This window comes from Melozone crissalis, unplaced genomic scaffold, assembly GCF_028551555.1.
Source record: "Melozone crissalis strain CALT ecotype California unplaced genomic scaffold, PUWL_Pcris_2 ptg000032l_1, whole genome shotgun sequence".
Classification (NCBI taxonomy): domain Eukaryota; kingdom Metazoa; phylum Chordata; class Aves; order Passeriformes; family Passerellidae; genus Melozone; species Melozone crissalis.
The window spans coordinates 6308603-6336319 of NW_026535810.1; the positions used below are offsets into that span (position 1 = coordinate 6308603).

At 55.3% G+C, this 27717-nt stretch overlaps 1 protein-coding gene across 3 annotated transcripts; it reads left to right on the forward strand.

Moving 5' to 3' along the window:
* The first annotated feature begins 1189 nt into the window (after positions 1–1189).
* Positions 1190–27459, forward strand: MRC2 (mannose receptor C type 2). 3 transcript variants are annotated; one of them, XM_054281471.1, is made up of 30 exons: positions 1190–1304; positions 12066–12464; positions 12740–12913; positions 13100–13264; positions 13437–13550; positions 14258–14401; positions 14909–15097; positions 15855–16009; positions 16282–16389; positions 18735–18850; positions 18980–19128; positions 19245–19462; positions 19683–19825; positions 20273–20375; positions 20464–20602; positions 20852–20887; positions 21381–21541; positions 21858–21925; positions 22183–22283; positions 22395–22540; positions 22952–23066; positions 23147–23310; positions 23525–23633; positions 24084–24322; positions 24409–24577; positions 24739–24888; positions 25165–25284; positions 25772–25951; positions 26362–26388; positions 27234–27459. In XM_054281471.1, the coding sequence occupies exons 1-30, from the start codon at positions 1190–1192 to the stop codon at positions 27452–27454; spliced, it is 4437 nt and encodes a 1478-aa protein (XP_054137446.1). In that variant the 3' UTR covers positions 27455–27459. The 3 variants fall into 3 exon arrangements, with proteins under 3 accessions (XP_054137446.1, XP_054137447.1, XP_054137445.1); XM_054281470.1 differs by lacking the exon at positions 1190–1304 and having other exon boundaries at positions 11747–12464; XM_054281472.1 differs by lacking the exons at positions 26362–26388; positions 27234–27459 and having other exon boundaries at positions 25151–25284; positions 25772–25859.
* The last annotated feature ends 258 nt before the right edge of the window (positions 27460–27717 follow it).

A 27717-nucleotide genomic window follows, 5' to 3' on the forward strand; every position in this document is an offset into this window, starting at 1 on the left:
AAGGGAGCTCTGCCATCAGCTTGGTCTCCTCAAAAGCATCATCTCCCATCAATCTGTATGGCAGAGTTTGTGTTTCAAGGACTGACTGACTCTCCCTGCACTGCTCAAATCCCAGGAGGGTTTGAGGAGGTAAGGCTTCTACACCCTTAAGGATGCTCCCACAAGAATGGGCACCATAAGCATCACCCAAATGCACCAAATGGATGTAAAAAGCCGGGAATATGCCTGCTTCCAGTGTTTTCCATGTATACTGCCTTCTTTGAGTGGCTTTTGTGGCCTTGGGCAGCCCTGCAGGAGTGGAGGTGTGAAAATAAAAGTTTAAAAGTTCTTTAAAAGTTTTTAAAAGCCTTTTATGTTCAGCTCTGTATGTGAAGCCTAGATTGGATATTGTGGACGTTCTTTGTCTCATGCCCGAAGCAAAACACCAGAAGTTGGAGAGCTGCACCAGCACCCCACAGCTGGAGGGATTGGGCTTGTGGTGGGAGTGTAGTGAGCCGTGTCCAACCTCAGCGTCCGCAGCTGAACGGGGAGCTGCCTAGCTCTGTACCGCAGGGATGGATGGAGGAGGATCCAGCTGGGCTGGCTGCGCTTGGAATGAGATAACTCTGCCTGGCACCCAGAGGTGCAAGCGATGTTCTGTGGCGGGAGTACAAGGCAGCCCTTGGCTCCTCTCCCCGGCCAGGTGGGGTCCCACGCTGGCGACCGGCGGCACCGCGGGCATCTCCCCGACACCCTCCGCCCCGTACCGAGGCATTGCGGCCGCCCGGCGTGTGGAGAGGGCTGCGTGGGTATCTGCTGCGGGAGCCAGCCGTCCCCGAGCGTCGGCAGGGATGCCCTGGCCAGGCTGGGCTTCATTCCCGGACCCCCGGCCCCAGCGATGCGCTGCAGCGGGCGGAGCCCCCCCGGGCTGGGGCCGCGCCCCGCACTCTCGCCCCCGCTGGGCCGGACCCCGGTCTGCTGACGCAGTGTCTGAGCCCGGCGAGCACGCTTCAGTTTTTTTTTTTTCTTATTTTATTTTGTAACATTTCTCCCCCCACCCTTTCCCTCCCTTTCCCGCTCGCGTCCCTCCTCCTCCTCCTCCTCCTCCTCCTCCTCCTCCCCCTCCCCTCGCCCCGCTCCCCGTCCGCGTTCCCGGCTCGGCAGGAGCGGCAGGAGGGGCCCGAGCGGAGCGGAGCGGGCAGCGCCGGGGATGGGGCGCGGCTCGGCGGGACCGCGGCCCGTCTGCTCCGCGCTGTGCCCCCCCCTCCGCGGCCCCCTCTGCTGCCTCCTCGGGCTCCAGCTGGTGCTCGGCGCTGCGCACCCAGGTGGGACCGCGCTCTCCCTCCCTCCCTGCACTTTCCCGAGTTTTCTTACGGGGGGAAAAGGGGGGGCGAGGAGCCAAACCACGCCGAGGAGCCGGAGCAGGGCTGGGGACGCCCCCCCGGCCGGGCTCCCCCGGGGCGGGGGTGCCGGGACCCCGGCGGCGGCGCGCAGGGCGGGGGGGTCTGCCTCGCTCTAACGCGGATCGCATCGCTGTGGCCTATTTCCTCGCGGAATGTTTCATTTGCTTTTACTACGGTTTGTTTTACTCCATCCCTCTCCGGTCGTGGTGCCTTCCGCCGCATTTTGTTTTCTGCAGTTTGGTCGCACCGTGTTTTCTTCCCGTCCCGCCGCGTTTTCACTCCCTTTTATCACTCTTGAGTTTAACTCCGCGCGCCGAGCGGCCACGCAGCGCCGGCCGAGGCGGCAGAAACGCTTCCGCGGCCGCTGGAGGGGCCAGGGGGGCTCCGGGCCTAGGGCGGCCCCGGCCCGCGGCGCTCCGCGGCCCCTCGCCGGCCCTTTGTCTCTCGGGGACCGCAGCTCGCCGAGCGGGAGGTCGGGAAGGGGCCGAAGGGATTTGTTGGAGCTTGCCGCCCTCTCGCATCCTGACCCACTCCCCTCTCCCGACGTGTTAATCTTATGAAAAAGATTTTCATAAAATCTTTTTTTGATCGGATCGGGGCCCGAGTGTGTATTTGCAAACTTTTTTTTTTTCTTCTAGTAAGTCTTCACAATTAAGTCAACGGGTTCTATTTTAGCTTTTTTTAATCTTCTGAAGGCACCATGAGCCAGACGCTGGAGGCTCCTCTTCATGGCCCTTGAAATTGCCGTTTGAGACCCTATTCATCCCAAGACAGTCTAGCCTAGAACTAAAGAACTGCTTTTGGGACTTCCTTGAATTATTTTGGCTCTATTCAGAAAATTTTAAGATTTGAAAAGAGCAAAATTGCCTACTTTTGCCCGAAAATAACTGTAATTCCTTGGCCTATTTTGTCAGAGCACATTTAGCAAATCCAAAGCAGACTTGGAAGTGGCAGCATAGGAACACACTGATCCCCTCTCCCATCTCCCCTTGCCCCCCCAGGGCTTTCCCCTCTCCCCTCAGTTTCACAGTGCCTGGGGTGCCTCACTCAAGGGGCAAACATGGACTCAAAGATGGTGGGCAGCAATCCCAGGCAAGCAAGGGGTCGGTTCTGGCATCAGAGGAGAAACTGCTTGGCTGGGAGATGGAGAAAGTAGGAAGAAATGGGAAATGAGACCCCTCACCGTGGGGCACTTGGAAGAGCGGTCAGGGTTTGCTGCTGTTTGTAGACATCTCAGCTGGACTTCTCACAGCTGAATTCCTGTTAGACCTCCCCATAATTTACTTGAGGGCCGTGAATTCCTCCTTCTGTGGGCTTTTAGGGGGTTATTTCATTTCAGCAAGGTTTTGCTACCTTTACAGGCTGATTCTGGCTGTTTCATCCCAAAAAATGTCAGTGGGCTCCAAGTCTGGCAGTTGTGAGGACAGAGGCACCTCTATCCTGTCCTGGGGCGGGAGCGGTGGCGGCCGAGCCCGTGCCGGGCCTGGGCGAGGAACAAGGCGGCTTTCAGCGGCCGCCAGGGCCACGTCACTCACGCCTCGCTGGTGCTGAGCACCCGCAGCTCTTCCTCCTCCCCAGCCCCACTGTCAGCTGCTCCTGCCCTGCATCAGTCCTGCTTCTGACCTGGTGGGTGAAGGGGGCAGAGGATGGCACCAATGGAGGTGCCACATCCAGGATCCCCCAGCACCAGCCCGGACTGCAGCTCAGAGAGGATCCTTACTGGGAGTTTGGGATCAGGATGGAATAGTCCCAAGAGTTCCTTGTTCACAAGGATGCTCTCAATGGGGGCCAGCCCAGCAGACAAGCATTGATTCCCCTGGGTTGCTCTTGCTTCTTTGAGAGGTTTGTGCCAAACCCTCACCTCCAGGATAGCCAGAAAGGTGGAGCAGAGCTCTTGGCTGGAGGTTTGGGGCTCCTTGCTGGAGTATTCTTCAGTTCACCCATCTGTGCAGCGTTGTGTGGGCACCCGCATACCTTCTCAGGGAAACTGAGGCAGCAGCTGCCATCCTGCCATGGCTGCAGGCAGGACAAGATCCTTATCTCAATGCCAGGACTTGGTTGCTGGATCAACTTCCCACCTATCCAGTGCTCGGTGTAGATCCTGCCATGTCAGCTGTGGGTTAGAGAGAATGCAAAAGGGACCTGGAAAGAATTTAGAGCCTGTAGAGCAAACACAGCAGTCTTTACATTAATTTCCCCCCCATTTTCCCCTTTCATAATGGAAATAGCTTGTTGTATGGCAAATGCAGTCCCAAGAAATTATATCTCGATCTTCTTCAGACTGTTTGGGAGCAGGAAAAGGGGTCAGAGCTGGAACCTTGCAGGGCACAAGGGACAGTGGGGACCTCACCTCCCCACCATTTGCAGCCACAGCAGCACTGGGACGTGGCAGCAGGCTTGGGGATGGGGATGACAAGAGTGAAAAGAGATTTAATTTAACCTTCCGTGCAAAACTGTTCGACTGCAAAACTGTCCTCTTCCCCTAAAGCCGCCCAGCTGGTGTGGGGACCCCAGGTGGTTTCCCATGGGGAGATGCTCCTTGACAGCGTGTGCAAAGGCATTTTCAGGCTTTGAGGTCTTGGTGATGGTTAAAGCCACGTTGCAGATTTTTCTCTCTGGTTTCATTTTCTCTCTGGCTGGATTTTGCACCTTTCCCTGCAGGCAGAGGCACTCTCTTTAAGTATTACTTCCTTAAGTGTTTTCCAAGGAAACGTTTTGCCCCAAAATCAAAGCAAATGTGTGCTGAGGGTGCTGTCATCCCTCTGTACTAAATAATTTTTTCCAGATGATAAATCCATCACAAGAGGCTCTGGTCCCATTGAGTCGGTGGGTGCTTGGAGCAGGGAAGGGAAGGCTTTGGTCCAGTTCTGCCACAGGTCCCAATGCTGCACGATCATCATGCTCTGCTCAGTTCCATCAATGTGGCTGGATCTTGGGTGGGAGGGGGAGTGGTAGCTGCCCTCCAACCCACTCCAACCCAGCCTAAGCCAGCATTTCCTGATCGGTTGTTTAAGCAATTTGTAAAATTTGTTTCTTCACGTGCAGTGAGGAGCAGGATTTTAATTAATCTGAACTGTGCACAGCTCGCAGAGCATCAACATTTTTCTCATTCCTAAGATTGCTTGGAGCCCAAAAGAGACCCACACAGATGCTCTTGTTCTTAAAGAGCCCATCTGTAATTTCTTAAGGATTAGAATATGATTAGTGGATTGACTTGCAAATTCCTGGGAGGACTCTTTAGTCTGGGAGCAAAGGTTTGGTGCTTTCAGGGGGCACAGAGTATTTTCCAGTATAATTTCCATGGGAAATTATACTACTGGGGAAGGGGCCTCTGACATAATTTTGGACACACAGCTGGGTTGATGCTGGAACTCCCAGAAGAAATGGGGATGTCTGTCTTCTTTCACTTCTCCACTGCACTTTGTGATGTCGCAATAGGGACGCATATGGGATTTTCCATGTAAAACAGCCTTGTTTGCAGGATGGTGCATAGGTGGAATGGACAGATTGAGCTTTTCCCATTCCTCTGTCTGAATCCCAACACGGCAGCTTGGGGCTCTGTAGTAAAGGTCCCATTACCCCGGTAATGCCTGGTCTGGAAGTGCTGGGCATGAGGCAGATAAAGGGCAGCTGGTGGGAAGTTTCATGGTAAAAATAATTTTAATTAAAAAATAAATATGTATGTGGGACACCAGAGACTGCCCCTGGTAGTGTGAATGTTCTTAGGTTTGGTGAATAGGGGTGTCCCTGTCCAGAGACAGTGATACCACTGCTCAGGGAGGTAACATTAGGAGTGGTGCTGGAAAAACAATAGAGAAGAAATCTATGGATCTTTCATCATTTTGGGGGGAGTTCCTTTAGTAGTTTAAAATATTTGATAAGTCTTCTGCCAACTGTGCTGGAAGCACCTTGTCTATGAGGACATGTCAGGGCTGTCCTGCGTGTCACATCACACCACTGGGGGTCTGGGGTGCTGGTGGCTGAGGGAGTGGGGACAGTCAGAGGATCTGGGACCAGAGCAGTGCTCAGGGGTGAGTGACCACTGTGTCCTGGGAGAGAGCCTTTGCCTCTCCCACTGTGTTCTTGGTGGAATCCATTGCATTCCTCCATTCTGGCTGGAGCCATTTGAAGGATAGTGCTGCCTTCATGTCCTTGCATTTCTTGGGAGTCAGAACCTCTGGGTGAATGCAGCTGCTGCAGGGCTGGAGCCTGGGCCAGGTCTAGGGAGAAATTGGGGAAAATTTCCATCCTTCTGTCCTTTGCTGGGTGCTGAGGGCAGATTTTGGGGCTCTTGTCTCCCTTGTGGCCACTGCTGTGGTGAGTCCCTTGGGCTGCCAAGGGACAAGCATCCCTTCTGGAATGCATTCATTCATCTGTGACCCAGGCAGGATGTTGGGAGAATGGGCTTCTTAATGTCTGTAGAGAGGCTGAAGTGAAGTATGGGGCCCCTTTCCAAAGCCTTTATGAGACAGCAGGAGTGAGCAGGGTGGTAGGTAGCCGTCAACATTGCAGCCAAGTAAGGAGCTCATCATGTACAGCTCCTACCATACAAACAACAGCTTCTGTCTGTCTGCTGGGCCAGCCAAGAGAAGTTTCTCAGCTCCAAGTGGACATCCAGCCTCTCCATACCCTCCATAGCCAGACTATCAGAAGCTTCACTTTCTTCTTTGCAGCAAGACGTCCTTAACTCCCTGAGGTCTGTTTTTAAAACAAAACAAAAACGACCCTCTTTTATTCTGAAGCTTGGCTTGGAGCACCCAGAGCTGCTTCTGGCCCCAGCCTAGCCTCAGGGTTGTGCTGTGCTGAGTAATGCTGTGGGATGTTGGGCATCATTGCTCATATGCTGTAAACCTCTAATTTAGGAGTGTCAGGGGTGGGGGTTGTGTCTCCTCTCAGCTCAGGAGCAGACAGGACTGGTGCCTTTCTTGAGCCAGACGTGTCCTGGGCCTGCCAGAACGGCTGCATTTCCTTCCCTTTTTTTTTTTTTTAGTCTGAAGTTCCTCTCTAAGGAGTTGCATGGAGTTACCGACGCCAGAGGCAGCTGGTGGTGAGGTAGAGCCGTGATCTCCCTCCTGCAGGCTGGGAATGCTCTCGTGTCCCATGATCGCTGGCAGCAGGGATGCTCAAGCTCTGCTGTTGGGAGCTCCCATGGGCACAGCTGATGCTTTTATCACTGTTTCCCATTCCCAGCCCATAGAAGGATGCACAGGCTTCTTTCCTTTGGCCAAAAATTGGTGCTCTTCATGGCAATGGCTGTGCTTTTTGCTCTTCTCCACACCAAGACTGTAAGCATCAGCCATGCCTGCGCTGACTGCTGGAGCTGGACTTTGCTGGGAACTTCTCTCCAGCAAGGGGATTTTCCTGCAGAGGAATAATTTGTCCAGTAATATGAAATGCAAGATGGAGTTGGGACTTTTCTGTGACCCTGGTGTATCCCTCAGCAGAACTGTCTGGGAATGGTCAGAGGCAGTCCTGGGGTCCTCCCTTCCCAAATGTCACTGGAAGGTGAATTGTTGGGCTGGTCTCTCCCCATTCCAGCAGTTCCTTCTCTTCATCAGGGCTGTGCAAGCTGGGCCCAGCTGATGCTCTGTCAGGTGAAACTCTCCTGTGTTCCATGAGCAATGATTTTTGGTTCTTTGTGGAGTCCCAAAATGGCTTGGGTTGAAAGGGTCCTTAAAGACCCAGGGGCACCTTCCACTAGTATGGACCAGGCCTTGGACATTCCCAGGGGTGGGACAGTCACAGATTCTCTGGGCAACCTGTGCCAGGGCCACTCCACCCTCGCAGGGAAGAATTTCTTCCGATCTAACCCTGCCCTCCTCCAGCTTAAAGCCACTGTCCTGTCACCCCAGGCCCTTGTCCAAAGTCCCTGTCCAGCTCTCCTGGAGCCCCTTTAGGCACTGGAAGGAGCTCTTAAGGTCTCCCTGGAAACTTCTCCAGGCTGAACATCCCCAGCTCTTCCAGCCTGACTGTATTTTTTGGTCATATTTTTCTGGTTTTTTTTAATGCCAGGGGAATTTTTCTTCTCTGCTGCTGATCTTTCCCCCATACTTGGTGCATCCCCACCATGTTTATTGTGAATGAGTTCCCAGTTCCCACAGTTTTTCACTCATCAGGGCCATGTGGGTTTCAGAGCCACTGCTCACCCTTGGGCTGCAAAAATGGGCTGAAAAGATGGTGGTTTGGAGTAGGTGGCTTGGGGCTGGTGTGCCCTGTTTGCTGGCAGGTGAGAAACATTACATGAGGAGGTTCAGGCTGAAACGGGGATTCCTTTCTTCACCTTGCAAGTGAAGGGTGGGTTTCTTGCTGCAGGACATTACAGGTAAAACTTTTTCCTGGGCTCACAAATCCAAATGAAGGTGTTAGTAAGGACAGAGGGCTGCAGCCCCTGAGGGAGCTCGTGAGTCTCAGAGTGCCAGCGGAGCCCTGTTTGCTGGCATGGCTAGGGCACCTTGTGGGCTTCAAGGCTTTGCTGCCTTTACTGGCTGGTTTGGAGCAAATCAAATCCAGCGTGTGTCTGCAGCACAGGAATCTCCGAGGGGGATCCATCCCTGTGGCTCCCGAGGTGTTCAGCCTCCTGCACAAGCAACTTGGAGCTGTGTTTTTGGGACTTTATGTGTTTTTCCCACATAAAGGGGAACCTTGAGTGAGAACAAGGGCAGGGAGCACCTTTCCCAGGGCAGCTGCAGGGCAGGGGTGAGTTCCAGAGGTTTGCAAGGGGCTCTGGCATCACACGGTGCCATGATCACCCTCAGCGAGGAGCCAGAGAGGTGGCAGGGGCTGGCAGGGATGTGGTGTCAGAGCCTGGCAGCACTGACACGTTGGGGACAGTATTTGCCTTCAGTTATAACTGAAGCCAGAGCCCTGGAGCTGCTCCAGTCCAGGATAACTGGGGCTGGGGTCCTTTTTTGAATTTGCTCCCTGCTGGTGATAGGAGGGTGACAAATGCAATGGAGCAGGGATGCTCTGGGTGTTGTGGGTGGCTGAGCTGGAATGTGCTGGGTGATGCCAAGGATGCCCATCCATGCTGTGCTGCAGGGCTTTCTCTGTCCACTGTCCTTGTGGCCTCTCTCATCCAGTGCTGCCCACAGTCCCCAAAACAGCTGAAAGTTTGTGCAGTTTTCCATATTTGCTTGAGGATGGTAAAGCTGTTGTGGAAAGGGTTGAGCTGAGTTCCTTCAGTTCAGGCTTCCTGCTGGCCAAGAACTTGCTTTTTTTGAGTAAGAAAAAGAATCTGGAGCCAGCACAGGGTATAAAAGCTCCCTTGAGGGCTGCCTCAAAAGATGGCAGCTTCTCCATCCCGCAGTGTTCAGCTACCAGTGCCAAGGCCAATTTCTCCTGTGGTGCGCAGGCATGAGCATCCAGTATTTACCACGTGGGTGAGGAGAGTGTTTCTGCTGGCAGAGCCAGTGTCCTGCTGTCAGTGCCAGTTCCCCCTGTCCCCACCATCACACTGCCTTGTAGCACCAGCTGCTTTCTGTGATTCCACCAGCAGGCTGCAGGCAGCATCCCAGCGGCTGCATGGCTGGAGCAAGGCACCATCCTTGATGGAATGTGTGGGATTTTGCTTTGCTTTCACAAGTCCTCCACAGAGGAGGAGGAGGACCAGGATGTGATGGGTTAGAGCTGCTCCAAGCTGGCCCTGCTCAAAAGAGGGAGGATGCAGGAGGGAGGGACGGAGTGTGCCAATACCAGCCCTGGTTTAATTTTGGTGATTCCAGGCAGATCATCCAGCAGGATTGTGTTTTCTTTGTTCTGTGCCAGAGGACAGCCCCTCTTTGGGAAGGATCTGCAGGTGTTGATGTGATTTGGTTTGCATAACTGGGGGGTGTTTGGAAAGTTCTGCCTGTGTGATTTCAGGTCCACAGGTGGGTACCAAAACGTGAGGAACATCTCTGAAAGGAGTCAGCCATAGCTGTGCCATGGCTACTGAGGGTAGTACAGGACAGCAGGTCCTGGAAAGGATGGGGACATTCCCAGTCTCTTTGGGATGCTCCTCTGGAGCCACCTCCTGCAAGGATTGGGTTTGCTCTGCAGAATACCAGCTTGGGGAAAGGGATTCATTGATCCAAACTTGCCTCCTCCCACCCAACTAAACATGTATCCTGGGGTCAGGAATGCTCAATGCTCCTTTCAGTGCCCAGGAGCTTATCCAAGCACCACTGCCAATGTCATGGACCCAGTCTATTCCAAATTCCATAGAAATTAGGGAAAGAAAGGTGTATTTTTGATGAAACACCACTTTGCTGCCTTGTGTTGAGCTCGTGCAGGTCATCCCCCAGCTCCTCCCCAGCAGTGCACAGCGAGCAGTTTTGCTGGAAGAGCTGAGGGGGATGCCAGGGCTGAGCTGGTGCTGGAGCTTTCCCATTCCTCCACGGCCCAGCTGACCCTGGGGACACTGTGTGGCCTCTCCTGCCTTCTGTGAGCCAATGGGCTGAGCTGCTTGCGGCATGCAGGGGCTGCCCAAATCCCATAGCCTATAATTTCCTACCTCCAGCTCTTCTCTTTTTAGAGTAAAATGGTATTTTGTGCTTCTCTGGCCCCAGGCCTGCCCCATCCAGTCTGGATGGCTTCCTTGAATGTGGTGCCACTGCAGGACCACTGGTGAGTGTGGCCCTTGCATGGTGCTGCCAGCCCCAGTGTGGCACTGAGCACCCTGACACCGATTCCTGAGCTGCTCCAGGGCTTTTCCAACCTGGTATTAATTTTTTATTGAAAGACAGGGCTCACAGATGTCCTGTTGCTGATGCTCTCTGTGGTGATGCTCATATTGGAGCAGCTTTTCTGTTCGAAGGAGCAAAGCACTGGTGTTTGGCTCCTTGCAGAGGAGCCACTGTGGTATCAGGCCCCAGGGAGGCCTCATCCTTCTCCAGTGGGTCACAGCCCTGATGCTGCATCACCCGAACCTGCTTATAGACCCCCACAGCCCAGGTGCTGGAGGGGCTTCACTGCCCTCTCTGTAGGTGGGAAGGGGAAAGCAATGGGCTGGGTGTGGGAGAAGGTGTTTGGTGGGACAGGAGTTGGTCTCCCACTGTCCAGGTCGGGATCAGGCCAGTTCCAGCTGGAGAAACACCAGCACCAGCTTAAGGAGCCTGAGCTTCGGCCAGCCAGAATCAGCCCTGTCTAAAATATTTAAAAATATTTTCAGTGAAATGAAATGTTTAATTAACATGAAATAAATAAATAAAATAAAATAAAATTTTATTAAAATAATTAAATATTAAATAAATCTTTAAAATTAAATAAAGCCCTGCAAACAAGCTTCACTTTTGTTCATTTGACATAATCAAAAAAATGTCATCTGGACTGAGGAAGGGGCCTCTGACATAATTTTGGACACAAAACTGGGTCGATGCTGGAACTCCCAGAAGAAATGGGAATATCTGTCTTCCTCTACTTCTTTTTTCCTTTCATACACAGAGCAGAAAAGTTCTGTGAAACAAGATATTTGTTGCTTGAATGTGCAGGAGCTGTCTGTAACAACCGAGCTGGGCCAGGGTGAGGTTGTGGGGAAATAGGAAATGAAAACCTTTTCAGCCCAAAGAATTCATACAATGGCAAAAAACCAAAGCAAACCAAAGCTAAATATAGTGGGGCCTGTGAGTTCACTTGGACTTCTGGTGAATGTTTGTGGTGGAAAAAAAGTTGGTGTTTTATAACAAAGAACAACAAAAGTGCTGATGTTGATGTGGTGCTTTAGGAGGATTCTTGCTGGGGTGTTGGGATAAGAAGAGACAGTGACAAGACCTGAGGTGGCTTTTTAGCTTAGAAACATTCATTTGAAGGAGTAAAGTGTCTTTTAAACTTGACACATCAGCTGGAGCAGCATGTCCCAGCATCATGTCTGGGATTTACTGGTTTATGCAGGTTTTGGGATAAAGTCACATGGTGGGGGTCAGGGAATTTTCTTGGGGAATCATGGTTGGCCCGTGGCAGCAGGCAGGACTGTGGGATGTCTGTGGAGTTAGGATTGATCTCAGCCTGTCTTCCCTCATCGGCTGCACCTCTGTCTGCTGGCAGCAATTCCCCTCACTTGGCTTCCGCCTCCCAGTGTGTGGGCTGGGATTCCAAAGGGTCCTGACATGACATTTTGTATTTGCTGGGACTGGGGCTGTGCAGGCATTTTCCTTCACAGGATGGGAGACCTTCCCCAGCAGTTCCTGTTTGCTCCATAGTTTTTAGCAGGTCCCCAGACACACGTCACAGCACTGATGGATGCGCTGTTTCCCTGCTCTGTTTTTCTCCGCCTGGAGCAGATGGGTGGTGTGAAGCCATTGGCTTCTCAGCACTGGCAGCATGGCAATGCCTGGGAATGCTGCAGCCAACTGCTGCCCATGGGAGGTCAGTTTTGAGCAGCTCTAGCGATGCAGTTAGAGTGGGTGAGCACTTTGTGCTGGGTCCCATGCCCAGGAGCCACCCCTGGTGATGCCGCAGTAGATACAGACACCCGCCTGTGTCACTCTGCCTGCAGCCCACCAGCGGAAATAGGCACTGGGGCAAACCCTGAGTCAGTGCTGAAGGGAGGTGGTGGTCCCCAGCATCCCAGGTGCTGTGCCCGGGGATGCATGCCAGAACTTGCTTTGCACAGAGCCAGAATATCCTGTCAAGAGTCAGGGCCATGCATGGCACGTACTGAATCTCACCCCTCAATGCTTTCACCCTTTCCATTTGTTCTCTCCCCAGACTCCAAAGTCTTTCTCATCTACAACACGGGCACGCAGGGCTGCCTGGAGACCAAGGACTCGCTGGTGCGACTGGCCAAGGGCTGCAACGCCAGTTCCACAGCCCAGCAGTGGAAATGGGTCTCCCGAAATCGCCTGTTCAATGTGGGGGCCATGCAGTGCCTGGGAGTATCATGGCATGGGACCAATGCCACAGCAGGGCTTCACCTCTTGGCCACCTATGAGTGCGACCGTGAGTCAGTCAACATGCGCTGGAGCTGCCGCGGGCTCGGGGAGCAGCTCTCGCAGCATCTAGGTGCCCGCCTGGGCAATTCCTCCCTGGACAGGGGGGACCAGGTGCATGGCTCACAGTGGAGGACGTACGGCACCGAGGAAGATCTGTGCTCCATGTCCTACTCTGGTAACGCCTCCTTGGGCATTGGTGTTTTCCTGTAACTCAAGCTAACCCCAAAATGTGAGCTGAGGCTGTGGTGCTGCAGCAACTGAGTCCTGCCTGGGAAGCTCAGTCCCAGCTTGTTGGGGCTGCAGAACCAGGCAGGATCAGGGCGATGGGGAGTGGGAAGCCTCCGGGCACCGCATAGCCCCCCACACTGGGCCAACCTGCACCACTCACCCCAAATCTCCCTCCAGCCCCCATAGACACATCCTCAGGCAAGGCCTCCTCTTTTCCCTCAGAGATTTACACCATCCAGGGCAACTCCCATGGGAAGCCCTGCACCATCCCCTTCAAGTACGACAACCAGTGGTTTCACGAGTGCACCAGCACAGGACGGGAGGATGGGCACCTCTGGTGTGCCACCACCCAGGACTATGGCAAGGATGAGCGGTGGGGCTTCTGCCCCATAAAGAGTAAGTAGGGGGACACATCCCATGGAAAAAAGCAAAAATCCCAAATCCCCTCTTAGGGACTTCCAGGCTTCTCGTCTCCCCCTGTGAGCAGTCTGCAGTGCCAGAGCAGCATGTTGCTGGGGTTTATTGGGTTATTGAGGATTTTCTTGTGTCTGTGTTGGGTGCTCACCCCGCTCATCCCCACAGGCAATGACTGTGAGACCTTTTGGGACAAGGACCACCTCACAAACAGCTGCTACCAGTTCAACTTCCAGTCGACCCTGTCATGGCAGGAAGCCTGGAATAGCTGTGAGCAGCAAGGGGCCAACCTGCTGAGCATCACAGAGATCCATGAGCAGACCTACATCAATGGTGAGATTCTGGCAGCCTATCTGGGTACTCCTCATCTGCAGTAGAGCTGATGGTGATGTGGGCATTGCCACTGCCAGTTTGTTCTGCTTGCCCCACGTTTGAGGGGGTGACAAGCTGAGGACTGAGCTGGGCTGGGGGACTGAGTCTGCCCTGCTGGCTGTGTTGGCTCCAGGTCTGTTGACTGGGTACAGCTCCACGCTCTGGATTGGCCTGAATGACCTGGACATCAATGGAGGCTGGCAGTGGTCAGACAACTCACCCCTCAAGTACCTCAACTGGGAGAATGGTGAGACAGGGGAGATTGTGGTGGTGATGGGGCTTGAGGAACACCCAGTGATCACCAGAGGTGGCTCCATGGCAAGGGAGGTGGCCCAGGCTGCTGCAGGGTGTCCCATTGCTGCATGGGGACAGGGAGCCCCAGGGCCTGTGTAACAGCCTGGGATCTCTGTGGGGCTGGAGCAGGGACACAGGGTGCTAAGGAGGAATTGGCCCTCTGCAAACACTCGTTGACCCTGTGGATAACGTGGATTGTCATTCCTTGTTTGGCGAGTTGCTGCATCCCTGCTTAGTGCTGGCGTGTGGCTGAGGAATGGTTCCCAGCTGCAGACACCCATCCCTAACCCTGGGGTACTCAGAGGGAAGAGGGCCCATTGGTCATGCCTGGGGCCATCACCCAAAGGCATTTGGGGGAATATAGTGATACTCTTGGAGGAGGTTTGAGGACAGGTGGGAGAAGTTCAGGTCTGGTATTTTGACCCTTTGACTGCTATTGACATTTCCAGGTAAAACAGTGACCCTTTGGGTTCTTGTTTATTGAGGCACTATAAATAATCCTGGGCACTATAAATAATTCTGGGGTCATGTCTTCGTCATGCAAAATAACAAAATAAAAGGGGTTTTAATGGTGTTGAAGCTGGGAGAGCTGCATTGGTGGCTCTGTCCTGACTCCTCCTTATCCCCAGTAGCCTGTCCCCTCCTTATCCCATTCTCCAGACCAGCCTGACAACCCCAGTGAGGAGAACTGCGGGGTGATTCGCACCGAGTCGTCCGGGGGATGGCAGAACCGTGACTGTGGCATCGCTCTCCCCTACGTCTGCAAGAAGAAGCCCAACGCCACGGCCGACCCCTTCCTGGCGGGTGAGCAGGGGGTGACCAGCACTGGGAATGGGCCAGCTCCATAACCCATCTGGTGCTCCCACCCCTGCATGGTCAGGGGATGCCGCCCATATGGGTGCCCCCGGTATCCTCAGCTTGCTGGTGTCCTAAGTGTGCAGAGCAGGGCTTGAGCTCCCTAGATTTAGGAAAAGTCATCCCCAAGGAACATTTCCAAGAAGTGCTTTATGCCATTCCAGGTTGTGTGGTAAGGGAGGGATGGAGAGCAGCTTGTCCCCGTGGTCCCCAGGGGAGGGGATGCTCTCTGCTCTGTCCTCATTCTTCTGCAGACAGAAGGGATTTTATTTTGTCCCTGGAGCTCTGAAGACACCATTCCCACACCTTGCACTGCCTATTATGTTTTGGCCGTGGCTTTCCCACTGCGGCTTTGGCTTCGCCTGCTGAGCACCCGTAGGACTGTGGTCCTTTCCCTGGCAAGGAGAGGGCTGGATAGCTGGGCAGGAACCCTCAGGCTGCTTTATGTCCTGCCAGACTCGTGGTCAGAGGTGAAGGTGGACTGCGAGCCCAGCTGGCAGCCCTTCCAGTCCAACTGCTACCGGCTGGTAGGAGAGAAGAAGAGCTGGCAGGAGGCGAAGAAGACCTGCCTGCGGAGTGGGGGTGATTTGGTCAGCATCCACACGCTCTCTGAGCTGGAATTTGTCACCAAGGAGATCAAGCAAGGTAAGAGGAGCTTTCTGTGCCAGCAGCCCCTTTCCTGTCCTATGGGGTCCATGGAAAAGTCCCTGGATGTGCTGGAGACTGCAGAGTTGACTTTGTGCTTGTGCAGGGAGCGGAGGTCCCAGGCTGGGAGGTGCTGTGTTCCTTGGAGGAGCCCATAATCTGGGTGCGTCCTCCATCCAGCAAATGTAAAAGCTGTTCCCAGAGCAGGCAGTGCTAAGTCAAAACTATACAGTGGCAGCTGGGAATAGTGCTAGTCCCAGCTAGTTAATGTAGGAAAAGATGGGAAAAAAAGTCCTGCTGGACTTGCTGGAGGAGGCCAACAAGGAGGTATAGGAGAGTGGAGGAAGGAGAGGAAATACTGCTGCCCCCAGGCTGGGAGCAGATTGGGATGTGCTGAAAAGGAATGGTTGAAAACCAGTAGTTCACTGGACCTGAGCTTGCAGTTCTGGACTTGTACTCCCATACTGCTAGCCCCTCTCTGAAAGCTGCAGGCAAATGTCCGTGTGTTTCCCACTCTGGGGGTCCATGTCCTTGTAATTTCCTACTCCAGGGGTCCATCCTTGCAGGCAGGAGCTGCCCTGCCCTGTCCTGCCCTCTCCTGTCCACTGGCACAAGGAGTTCAGAGCTGAGCCCTGAGTGGGTTTTGGCAGGTGCTGCTGCAGAGACCAGTTCCATCATGAGGGCTGAGGTCATGGGGGGCCTGCACAGGGTCAGCCAGGGGGAGCGAACTTCACTCCCTCCCTTCCTGTCCCGGCAGATGTGGAGGAGCTCTGGATTGGCCTAAATGACCTCAAGCTGCAAATGAACTTTGAGTGGTCAGATGGGACACCTGTGAGGTTCACGTACTGGCACCCCTTTGAGCCTAACAACTTCCGTGACAGCCTGGAGGACTGTGTTACCATCTGGGGACCGGTGAGAGCCCGGAGGGGATGGGAGGTTATCCTGCACCTCTGCAGGGAGCACTGCAGCATGCTCATTGCTGAGGAAGGCATTCCTCAGGGAGTGTCTCCAGCTGGGTTCAGCTAGCTCATCTGAGCCATTGGGATGGGAGGAATTTATCTCATCATCGTTGGGGATTTGGTGTAGGGAAGTAAAGTCTTTGGACCCAGTGTAGAGATGAAGGGACGGGGACACTCCCCAGGCTGTCAGATGGGCTCACTGCCACTTTTTTTACCATCCTGCAGGAAGGGAGGTGGAATGACAGCCCCTGTAACCAGACCCTGCCCTCCATCTGCAAAAAGCCTGGTCGGGTGAGCCAGGAGAAGGAAGAGGATGACCACGGGTGCCGAAAGGTGAGGGGCACATGGGGCAGCAGTAGCTCTGGCTGCTCCATGGTTCTGCATGGTGCTTGAGGCTTCAAGAGGACCTTTCCCTAAAACCATTTTGGGGAGCCCCGATGAACCGCACCCAGAGCAGCTGGTGTGTGCCTGAGAGCTGCTGAGCTGGAGCACTCTGGGGCTGCTGAGCCCCTCGCTGCCATGGTAGAGGAGTCCATGGGAAGAAATTGGGACACAAAACACATGTGTCTGGGCACATTGTCCAAGACTCTTCCCCATCAGGCAGCCTTGGCTGCCAGCAGGGATGTTCATTTTATCCCCCCTTCCCTCTCTTTGTGCTAAAACACAGGAGCACGTGGGAACCTGGCAGGATGGAGGTGGCTGCCAGCCCTACGCCTTGACAAGATGGCAGGTTGCCTCCTCCGGGCAGGGCATGGGCATTTTGGGGACACTAAACCAGCAGATTCTCACTCAGCCTGTGCCCTGCCTCGGTTTCCCCAGCCGTCACACAGGGCTGAAGCCGGCCTGTTCCCACGCTTGCTGGGAAGTGGTTTTTGTGGTTCTCTGCAAAGCCTCCAAGCACTGAGTCTGGCAGCAGCGTGGCTCTTGAACCTCTCCCAGCCTTTCCGAGCTGGCCGGCATGCTTGTGCTCTGGCTAGCAAGCAGCCACTCCAGGCCAGCTCCCGGAGGTGCTGCTGGGCTCCTCCCGTGTCCCAGCCCCATTTCAAGCAGCTGCTTGGCTATGCCAGAGCTTGGGGGAGCACAGCAGCCAGGAGAGCTGCCATGCAGAGCCAGATTTGAGGGCAGCCAGACATAGCTGGAAGAGCCTCCGTGTCCACAGGTACTATGGATGAGACACTCAGTTGCAGAGTTCTGCTACCGTGTATCTGTGTGTCCCCAAAGCGGTCCTGAGGACTCCCTGTTGAGATTTAACTCCCTCTTGGCTCTCCAGCCTCAGTCTTAGCTTGGCCTTGGGTGCCCAGCAGAGATGCACTGGGAAACGAACTGTGAGGGATAAATGAACCAATGAACCAATGCAAGGGACAAATGAACCAAGAACCATCCTTCCTCTACTTACTCATTCTCAATGAGGACTTTTGCCACCCAGAGGCAGAAGCTGGTGGAGAGGAGGCACATCTTGCTCAGGCATTCGGTTCTATCCACTCCAGCCACTGCGCTGGTTTTTCATGGTGGCCTTGCTGCTTTTTCCCCCTTTAAAAAATCTCCTTTATTTCAGCAACAGCCTTAAAAAGGAAGCAATGAAGTATAGAGGTTTGGGCAATGGTAAAGGCAGATCAGGAGGGATGTGGGGGCACACTGGAGGTGGAAGCTGGAGGCAGCACTTGGGGTTGGGGATCCTGTCCTGGTCCTCTTTTAGATCACAGGGACTAGTTGTGGTGCTGTATGTGGGAGTGCACCCTTGGGGTATTAGGGGTGCTGAGGCTGGTGCTGGTTGGGGACCCATCTGGGGACCTTGCATTGTCCCAGGACACGCCTCCTTTCTTGGTTGCTCAGTTGCATCTATGCTATTCCGGAGGGACCCAGCTTATGAGTCTGTACCTGGATTTGCCAGCTTGGAGAAAGTCTGTAGGAGCAGGAACTTGGAGGAAAAACTGGGATTTGCAGTTGTTTTCATTTCCCAAAGCTGCTCTCCTCTCCTGCTTCCTTCCTCACTGTGCTGATGACACTGCACTGATGACACATATGGCATGTGCCCTCACTGTCCTTCCAATGCCCAGGGGACTCAGGAGTGGAACCCTAGTGATGCTTCCCCCTTCCAGGGGATCCATGAGCCTGGAGCCACTTGGTTCCTTGGCTGAGCCACTTCACCCTTCTGAAGGGTGTGTGTCCCCTCTTGCAGATGAGTCCCCATGTCCCTCCTGACTCTGCCACCACTGCTGCGACCCCCAGGGCCACCCTGCTCCCTGCTCTGGCAGAAAAGAGACACTATTGTGTCTCCAACCCTGGAGAGACTCCAACATCAACAAGGCAGGGGATTAAAGCTGGCTGTGGTGGTACTGGCTTTGGACTCAGTCCTGCAGTGTAAAGAGGAGGATTGTGTTCCCCTGCCTGCTCCCTGGCCGGGGCTTGACGCTGGCAGGGAGAGCTGTTTCCCCAGCTTTGAAGCTGCCTGGGTGTTTGTTTTCCCTTGTAGCCATGTCCTCTGGGGCCAGGGGCTTGTTGAAGCTCAAAGCTGAGCGGGGTCAAGCTGGGGCAGCTGGGGGCAGGAGACCTCCCAGGAGAAGGCAGAGGCGGTGGTGGGGAACTTGGGATGTTGCTCTTGTGCCCTGGGATTGCTCCCATCCTTCTGGGGAGGTCCAGGTGGGCAGTGGTGGATGTTCCCTGTCACCCGTCCCCAGGGCTGGAAGTGGCACAGCCCATCCTGCTTCTGGCTGGGCGAGGACCGTGTGCCCTACAGTGATGCCCGCAAGACATGCTCTGACTACAGCTCCACGCTGGTTACCATCACCAACAGGTCAGTGCCATGCCAGTGGTGGTGGGTTTGCCCCAAAACAAGCCCTGCAAGGAAGTGACTTCCAAGGGCTGGAGCATCATGGGCAGCTCAGTGTCTCGGTGGACAATCCCACTCTCACTGTCCCTTCAGGTTTGAGCAGGCGTATGTGAGCAGTCTCATCTATGGCTGGGATGGGGAGTATTTTTGGACAGCTCTGCAGGACATCAATGAGACAGGTGCATTCCACTGGCTGAGCGGTGATGAGGTGACGTACACTCACTGGAACCGCAACCAGCCCGGTAAGGGATGGGGGTGGGATGAGGACTCCCCCTTCATGGAGGGCAGGGCTGGCACTGCCCTCCAGAACAGTCCAACTCTAAGGCTGGCATCTCCCCTGCTCTTGTGAGCACTCCAGGTTACAACAAGGGTGGCTGCGTGGCCCTGGCCACCGGCAGCTCCATGGGGCTGTGGGAGGTGAAGAACTGCAGCACCTTCAAGGCCAAGTACATCTGTCGACAGAACTTGGGCACCCCAGTCAATCCTGAACTGCCCAGTCCTTTCCCCACGCCCAGCCTCACTGCCACCTGCCCCCCAGGATGGAGCTCCGACCCCAAACTTCGTCACTGCTACAAGGTGAAGGGGGGTTGGACAGGTTGGTGTGGGGATGCACATGCCTCCCCTGTGCAGGGGAGTGAAGGGGCACATTTTGGTGCTTGCAAGAGGCACTCCACAACCCTGGCTGGGGCTGGATGGCACCACTGTGTCCTGGGACATGGCTGCCTGCAGGTTGGAACAGGGTTCTGCTCCTGTTCTGCTGTTGAGCCTCCCATGCTGTGGGTTTTTGCTTTCGCAGGTATTCAACTTCGAAAAGCTGCAAGAGAAGAAGACGTGGATCGCTGCACAGGAATTCTGCCGGGAGCTGGGAGCCCAGCTGCTCAGCCTAGGCAGCTATGAGGAGGAGCATTTTGTTGCCAACACCCTCAACAAGATTTTTGGGTGAGAGGCTGGGGGCATCAGTGTGTGTCCCAGTGCTGGTGTGTGCTTGCCACAAGCCCACAGCCCTCCTGGTGGTCTAGCACATGTGAGTGGATGGATGGATGGATGGATGGATGGATGGATGGATGGATGGACGGATGGACTGATGGATGGATGGATCTCTCTGAGCACAGACCAGTGTACAGAAAGTGCATCAGTTGGTGTGGCTAATGTGGGAGATGCACAGGAAGTTCAGTGTAATTTGGGGATGGAGCTTGGTTTTAAAGCAGCTCCAGTCCTGAGATGGCATGCCTGTTATCCCAGTTCCTATCTTCAGGTATGTGGGGATGGCGGGCTTTGAAAACAAACAGAAAAAGCCTTGATTATAAATATATATTTGTAGAGAAGTATAAACCCCTCTGGTTTGAAGGAGGTTGTGTACTCACATGTGCCCCTGGGTCCCCACAGGGAGTCAGAACCGGAGCTTCATGAGCAGCACTGGTTCTGGATTGGCCTGAACCGGCGGGACCCTGCTGGGGACCAGAGCTGGAGGTGGAGTGACGGGCTGGGGGTGAGTCCAGGGGGCATTTCAGTTGTGGGAGGGACGAATCTGGTGCTGGTGGAAAGGACCAACACTGCCCATCTCTCTCAACCCCCAGTTCTTCTACCACAACTTCGACCGCAGCAACTATGATGATGATGACATCCGGAGCTGCACAGTGCTGGATCTGGCCTCCCTGCAGTGGATGCCGATGCAGTGTGAAGCCCAGCTGGACTGGATCTGCAAACTGCCCAAAGGTGCTGGCAAAGGGGTCCCCAAAACCATCAGCTGTGACTGACCTGGAGGAGCATGGGCTGTAGGGGGGTGGAATCCTTGGGAGGAGGGAGGGTGATTCCTAATTCAGGGACTGGGAGAGGTACTGTCACTTCTGGGGGAATTCAGGAGGGGCATCCTGCCATTGTAGCCCATGGATGGTTTGCAGAGAAGCATCCATGGGAGCATCCCAGCCTGCACCCCGCTGACACCTTCTCTTGCCCTTTCTCCAGGTGCTGATGTGAAGGAGCCAGAGATCACAACCCAAGGTGTGTTAGCCACAGCCTTTTGACACGGTCACAGAATATTTTGAGTTGGAAAGGACCCACAAGGATCATTGAGTCCAGCTTCTGGCCCTGCACCCTAGCAATCCTACCCTGTGCTTGAGGGTGTTGTCCAAATGCTCCTTGAGCTCTGGCAGCCGTGGAGCCATAGTTACTGTCCTGGGGAGCCTGTTCAGTGCCTGACCACCCACTGAGGGAAGAACCTTTTCCTGATATCCAACCTCAACCTCTCCTGGCTCAACTTCAGGTCATGCATAGACCACCTGATGTCTTCAATGGATGTCTGCTGCAGTGTTATTAAGAGGATGGATCCTGGGCAGGGTTGTGGGAGGGAGGGGAATCCAGGCATCCCGCTGCAGCTCCATTGCAGGAGAGGGACAAAAGCAAAGCAGCCCAGTAGACAGGGATGTGGATGTCCTGTCAGGGTGACCATGGCAGGGGTGTCAGCTTCATTGTAAGGTCTGGTCTGTGCCTGCAGGCAGCAAAGAGTGGGTGAAGTACCAGGAGGCTGAGTACAAGTTCTTTGAACACCACTCAACATGGCTGCAGGCAAAGCGCATCTGCAGCTGGTTCCAGGCTGAGCTGACGTCAGTGCACAGCAAGGCCGAGCTGCAGTTCCTGGGCCAGAACCTGAAGAAGGTACCAAGGGGACAGGAACTTCCCAGGGCACCAGTGGCCATGGGCTCTGCTACCTTGTGGGTGCTCTTCCTTGTCTTCTTTCACCCTTTTCTGGAGGGACCATATTTGGGGGTACTAGGCTTTGCTGGAGTCATGATGGATTTGTGTGGTGGCTGGTCCTGATGCCTGGGGGTGGGTTTGGGTCTTAGCAAAGTGATGTTTTTTGCCTTGCTTTTGCAAGCTGGGGAAGGGTGTCTGATCCCCATGGCAGCCTCAGTTGCCCCCAAAGACTCTCCAGTCCCTGAAGGGCACTGATATGTCCTCTCTGGGCGTGCAGTTCTCCAGGGGCCAGGAGCAGCACTGGTGGATTGGGCTGCACACCTACGAGAACGACGGGAGGTTCAAGTAAGTCACAACCACTGTATCCCTGGACATCCCTACCCTACAGTGCCCATGACATCCCCATACCACTATGTCCCTGCACACCACTGTCCCCACATCTCAGAGTGCTGTGACTCAGCAGCTGCATCTTGGGTCTCATCCTGGGGTGCTGGGCTGGAGATTCCTCACCCAAGAGGGTAGTGGTGGAAAACGCTCCCAGTTAGGGCATTCAAGTGGTCCCATTCACCAAGTCACTGCTCATCCTCCTGATGCTATTCCAGGTGGTCTGATGGGTCCCTCCTCAACTTTGTCTCTTGGGCACCAGGCAAGCCTCGGCCCATCAGCAAGGACAGGAAGTGTGTGTACATGACAGCCAGCCGAGGTGAGGGCAGGGCAGGGCAGGGCAGGGCAGGGCTCCACATGGGGCTCTGAGTGGCTGGGGCACTCGTACCAGTGCAGAGGGGCTTCATGCCCAGCCTGTCCCTTCCCACAGAGGACTGGGGGGACCAGAAGTGCATGACAGCACTTCCTTACATCTGCAAGCGAAGCAACGCGACAGCTGTGAAGCCTTCCCTCTTTCCGGTACCTGCTGCCACAAGTGGGGGCTGTCCCCAAGGCTGGCTGCCCTTCCTCAGCAAGGTACCAGTGGAGGGAAAGGGGACAGCAGGATGGGAAAGGGGATGGCAGGATGGAGAGGTGACAGTTGCTTCCTAGTCTTCCACCAGCCCTGCGGAGCCACAGAGAGAGTGGCTGCAAAATGGCAGGATGGGGATGCCTGCACATGTTTTGTGGGGAGTGCTGGGTGGTGCATTTACAGGGATGCTGGGAGACATGCTATGGGATGGTGAAGGTGAGGTGTGTGCACAGGTTTGCCAGGAGAGATGTGGAAGGGGCAGAGGGGTTGGGGGGTGGCCCGCATGAGGGTGTGAAGGGGAGAAGGACCATTGTGGCAGAATGGGGCTGCAGAGGGTGGCTGAGTGGGGAGGGTGCAGGGCTCAGGACTGGGGTCAGCTGCATCTCCTGGCCCATCCTGTGCCCCTGCGTCTGCAGTGTTTCAGCTTCAATGGCCACAACAAAGGCGAGACAGTGAAGTGGCCTGAGGCGAAGCAGTTGTGTGAGAGCCAGGGTGCCATCCTGGCCACCATTGCCAGCCCCCTGGAGCAGGGTAGGTCTCCTCTGCCCCACCACCCCACCAGGGTTCTATCTGCCAGGGGTGGTCCTCAGCCTCTGACCTGTCATTTGCAGCCTTCATCACTTCCATGCTGCCCAACATCTCCTTGGACCTCTGGATTGGCCTGCACGATGCCCAGGGGGAGTTCCAGTGGGTGGAGGGGGAACCGCTGCGGCACGTGAGCTGGGCACCTGGAGAGCCCTCAGGCTGCAGCTCCTCCAGCCCCAATGACAAGCCGGTGAGGGAGATTCCCCATAGCACCCCCTTCCCTCAGGAAGGTCCCACAGTGCCAGGCCCAGCCTTGGAAAAGGAAAGATTTAGTGGGCTGGGATGGCTCTCCGAGGGCAGTGCAGGATGCAGCCCTGCAGGGTGGGGGTTTCTGGCATAGGAATCTCTGCTGTGTGGGACAACAGTGCTAAGAGCAGTGCTGACCTTGTGGTTTGGCTGTGCAGACCAACTGCGTTGTGGTGTGGCATGGCTCACCCCCCCTCTTCACGGGACGCTGGGATGACCGGAGCTGCCTGGAGGAGAAACACGGCTATGTCTGCCAGCGAAGCATAGGTAGGAGGGGGATGAGGAGACAGCCCCAACTCTCTTGGCTGAGGAGCTGTCACTGCCACCCTGGTGCCCCATGCTGTGATGGGACTGGGGAACCTGGGGCAATGGGTTTAGCTTGAGGAGACGGACTTAACTTAGGTGGGTAGGTCTCTGATCCCAGCCTTTTGTGGGACAGCCCCAAACCTGTGTACACCAACCTGGCTCAGTGTGTCCCCACAGGGATGTGCATCCTGGTGGACAGCTCCTAGGTGGGGATGTTGCTAGGATGTCACTGCTTGTCGTTCCTGAGGATGTCCCTCTGCCCTTCCCAGTTGCACCAGGATGTTGCCAGATGCAACCAGCACAACACTGCTAGGGGCAGACTGGCCTGGGTAGGGATGGACAAAAGGGTGACCCACCTGGGATGCAGGAACATCCTCCATGCCCTCTGACCATGTCTCTTTTCTCCTCCAGACCCGGCCCTGAGCCCTGCGCAGGCACCATTCCCCCTTTCTCCTACTGGCACCCTCTTTTACCACAACAGCACTTACCGCATCCTGCAGAAACCCCTCAGGTGGCACGAGGCGCTGCTGCTTTGCGAGACCCTCAATGCCACCCTGGCCACCATCTCCAACCCTTACAGCCAGGCCTTCCTCACACAGGCCGTCAGCAGCCTGCAGGCTCCGCTCTGGATTGGGTTGGCCAATGATGAGGTGAGGGAAGGGGGCAGGCACCTGGGGCACGGGTCCCCAGAGGGATCACAGCAGCCTCCCAGCACCTCCTCCCTGTGGTGTTCCAGGGAGGCCGGAGCTACTCATGGCTGACGGAGGAGAATCTCATCTACACCAACTGGCAGGACGGGGAGCCTCAACAGATCACTGGCTGCTCCTACATGGACACGGACGGGAGCTGGCGCACAGCTGGCTGTGACACCAGGCTGCAGGGGGGCATCTGTCAGTTCCAAACAGGTGCTGGCCAGCGGCCTGGGGTAGTCTGGGTGGGGTGTGACCAAGGGATGGAGACGGCATCCCACCAGGGACCTTCTGGAACATGTCCTTGTGGGTCTTGTGCTCTGGGACCCCAACATCCTGTGCCCCACCACACCTTTAATATACCATGTGCTTCCCAGGTCACCCCCGCACGCACAAGTGGACCTACAGTGGCAGCTGTCCCAAATCGCTGGAGGACTCGTCCTGGATCCCCTTCCGGGATCACTGCTACACCTTCCACATGGAGATCACTCTTGGGCAGAAGGATGCCATGAAGAGGTGCCAGAAAGGTATGAGGGAGCTGGGGTGGTAAAGGAGGGTGATGCTTCCTTGGAAATGGAAAAGAGTGGGATCCCCAGGATGTTTGTGGGTGCAGCAGAGCCCCCTTGTCCCTGTGCCCCTGTCCAGTCTTGGTCAGCCATCATCTCCTTGCTGTTCCATGTTAGGGTTCCCCAGTCATCACGTGGTTCATGGGTGGGTCCTGAACTTTGTCCTGTTGGGCACTGCTGCTCCCTAACTCAATCCTCTCAGTTCTGGGCTTCTCCGTGACAGTCTTCCCTCTGCAGTTGGCGGCACAGTGTTGTCCATCCAGGATGAAATGGAGAATGTCTTTGTGTGGGAGCATCTCCAGGCGTATGAGGGCCTTTCCAAGGGGGCCTGGCTGGGCATGACCTTCAACCCCAAAGGTACAAAGGAAGGAATGAGGTTTGAGATATTCCCTCAGGCACCTCCATGAACTCCCACCAAGTCTGTGGTGAGCAGAGGAAGCCCTTGGTGGTGGCACCAGTGAGGAGGGCTCATACCATAGTGTGACCAGGCACACTAGAGTCTCAGGCTGTGCTGGACATACTGCGTGTGCCCTCCTCTGGTTCGGTGGGATAGGAAACCCAAAGTCTTCTTCAAGGCACTGGAGCCTGCAGATTCAGGAAGGTGCGCTGTAGCCCCTGGTCCTCCTCATCACACCACCTCACCATAGAATCACAGAATCATGGGATGGTTTGGGTTGGAAGAGACCTTAAGGCCAATCCAGTCTCACCCCCTGCCATGGACAGGCCCACCTTCTACTTGACCAGGCTTCCCAGAGCCCTGTCACACTTCCTTGTACTTTCTGAACTGGAGCAAAGGTGAGGTGTCCTCTTCAGCTTCCTTAAGCCTAATTTTCCCATTTTCCAGGTGGCACCTTGGTTTGGCATGACAACAGTGCTGTGAACTACTCCAACTGGGGCCAGCATGACACGGGGCCCAGCATGCTTAGCCAGAACAGCTGCTACTGGATCCAGAGCAGCAACGGCGTGTGGCGTCTAGGCTCCTGCACAAACGTAACCATGGGGGTCATTTGCAAGATCCCCCGAGGTAGGGCCCCCTCTGCTGCTTGAGGCTTCTGGGCTGATGTAGGGTGAGCTGGGGGTCTGGGCAGGATGGTGCACAGCAGAACTGTCACAGTGGCAGCACCAGCCACATGTTTTCAGTAATTCCAGTGCAGGGGCTTGTATGGGTTGGTGTTGGGGTTTACAGGTCTCCATTGGGCTCAGTGAGGGGCTGCGCCCAATGTGTCTCATTGGCTGTGTCAGCTCCTTGGGGCGGGATGAGGCCGGTGGGACAGTGGTAGAGCAGAGCCAGAAGACCAGCCCAGCTATTCATCCCCTGTTGCCCGTGTGGTGCAGCACTGGGAGCAGTGCAGAGTGTGGGTCCAGAGTTGCTGGTTGTGGGAAGATGGGAGGGTGTCTTGGCTATGCACTCACCTGTCTATGTTGCCATTGCAGTGGAGGAGAGCAGCTTTTCCAGGGCAGGTGAGTAGCACCATCAGCCTGGGCATAGTACTGGGACTGGAAACGAGGACTGGGAGCCTGTGCCACAGCCCGACTTATGTAAATAATGAAAGGAATGGGGTTTACGGGTGGGGAATGCCATTCCCAAGTGACTTTGGCCTTGACTTAGGACTTCTCAGCAGCAGGAGCCATCATTTCATGAAGGTGTGTGTCTGCCCAGCTGCTTGCCAGACTCTCCTTCCAGTGCCCACACTGCCTGGTCAGTCAGGGGGATGGCCAGCATGTTTGCTGGTAGGATCCCAAAGATCCATCCCAGGCACCTGCTAAATGTTCATACACACCACAAAAGACCCAGGGAGTCTGCCCAGCCCCAGGAGGTCTGCCCAGAGCAAGATGTCCACAAAACACCAAAGCAGATTGGCAGAGTCACAGAATATGCTGAGCTGGAAGGGACCCACCAGGATCAAGGATCATTGAGTCCAGCTCTTTAAGTGAATGACCCATACGGAAATCAAATCCACAACCTTGGAGTTATTAGCATCATGCTTAACCAACTGAGCTAATCTCATTCCAGTCCTGTCCTGCTCTCCAGGGCAGTGGTCAGCCCCAAGACTGCCAGAGCTCAGGAAGTGTTTGGTCAGCACTCTCAGGCACAGGGCTGGATTCTTGGGGTGTCCTGTGCAGGTCCAGGAGTTGCACTTGGTGACCTTTGTGGGTTCCTTCCAACTCGGGACAATCTATGATTAAATCACCCTGCCCAGAAACACGGGTTTAGCTGGAGCCCCACCAGCCTCAGCCTCTCCTGCAGGCTGAGCAGGGAACAGGAGCCATCTGTCTGCCTCTCAACAGCCTTTTCCTCCCTGCAGCTCTGCCAGAGAACACAACAACCATCGCAGTGGTTGTGCTGTCGACACTGGCACTGTGCACCGTGCTGGGGGTCGTCATCTTCCTGTACAAGCGCCGACAGGGCGCAGAGCAGGGCGCCTTCGAGAGCGCTCGCTACAGCCGCACCACCTCCAACCCCAGTGAATCTGCTGAGAAGAACATCCTGGTGTCAGACATGGAGATGAACGAGCAGCAGGACTAATGGCAGAGGGGATGCTGGGGATGGGGATCTGGGGAGGGGGGAGGATGGAGAGCATCATGCATGCTATCCCCATGGTGCACGGGGCAGGGGTGGCAGCAGGACTGGTGTGGCAGGGCAGGGAGAGGGGCTGGGATCAGGGTTGCGGTCCAGCCAGGTGGGCAAGAGGGAGCCAGGGTCCCTCCTGCCCGGCATGTCACTGCCATCACCTCTGGGCTTGTCCCCAGCTGCTGGGATTTTGCCTGCAGCAGCTGTGGTGGCAGTTT

What these genes read in the sequence shown, in the direction of transcription:
- MRC2 (XM_054281470.1), top strand. Translation starts at nt 11,747, where the DNA reads ATGCAGTTAGAGTGGGTGAGCACTTTGTGCTGGGTCCCATGCCCAGGA. An exon ending in GTGCTCCATGTCCTACTCTG is followed by an intron (nt 12,465 to 12,739) that starts GTAACGCCTCCT and finishes CTTTTCCCTCAG; the next exon opens with AGATTTACACCATCCAGGGC. An exon ending in CATCTGTCAGTTCCAAACAG is followed by an intron (nt 24,578 to 24,738) that starts GTGCTGGCCAGC and finishes TGTGCTTCCCAG; the next exon opens with GTCACCCCCGCACGCACAAG.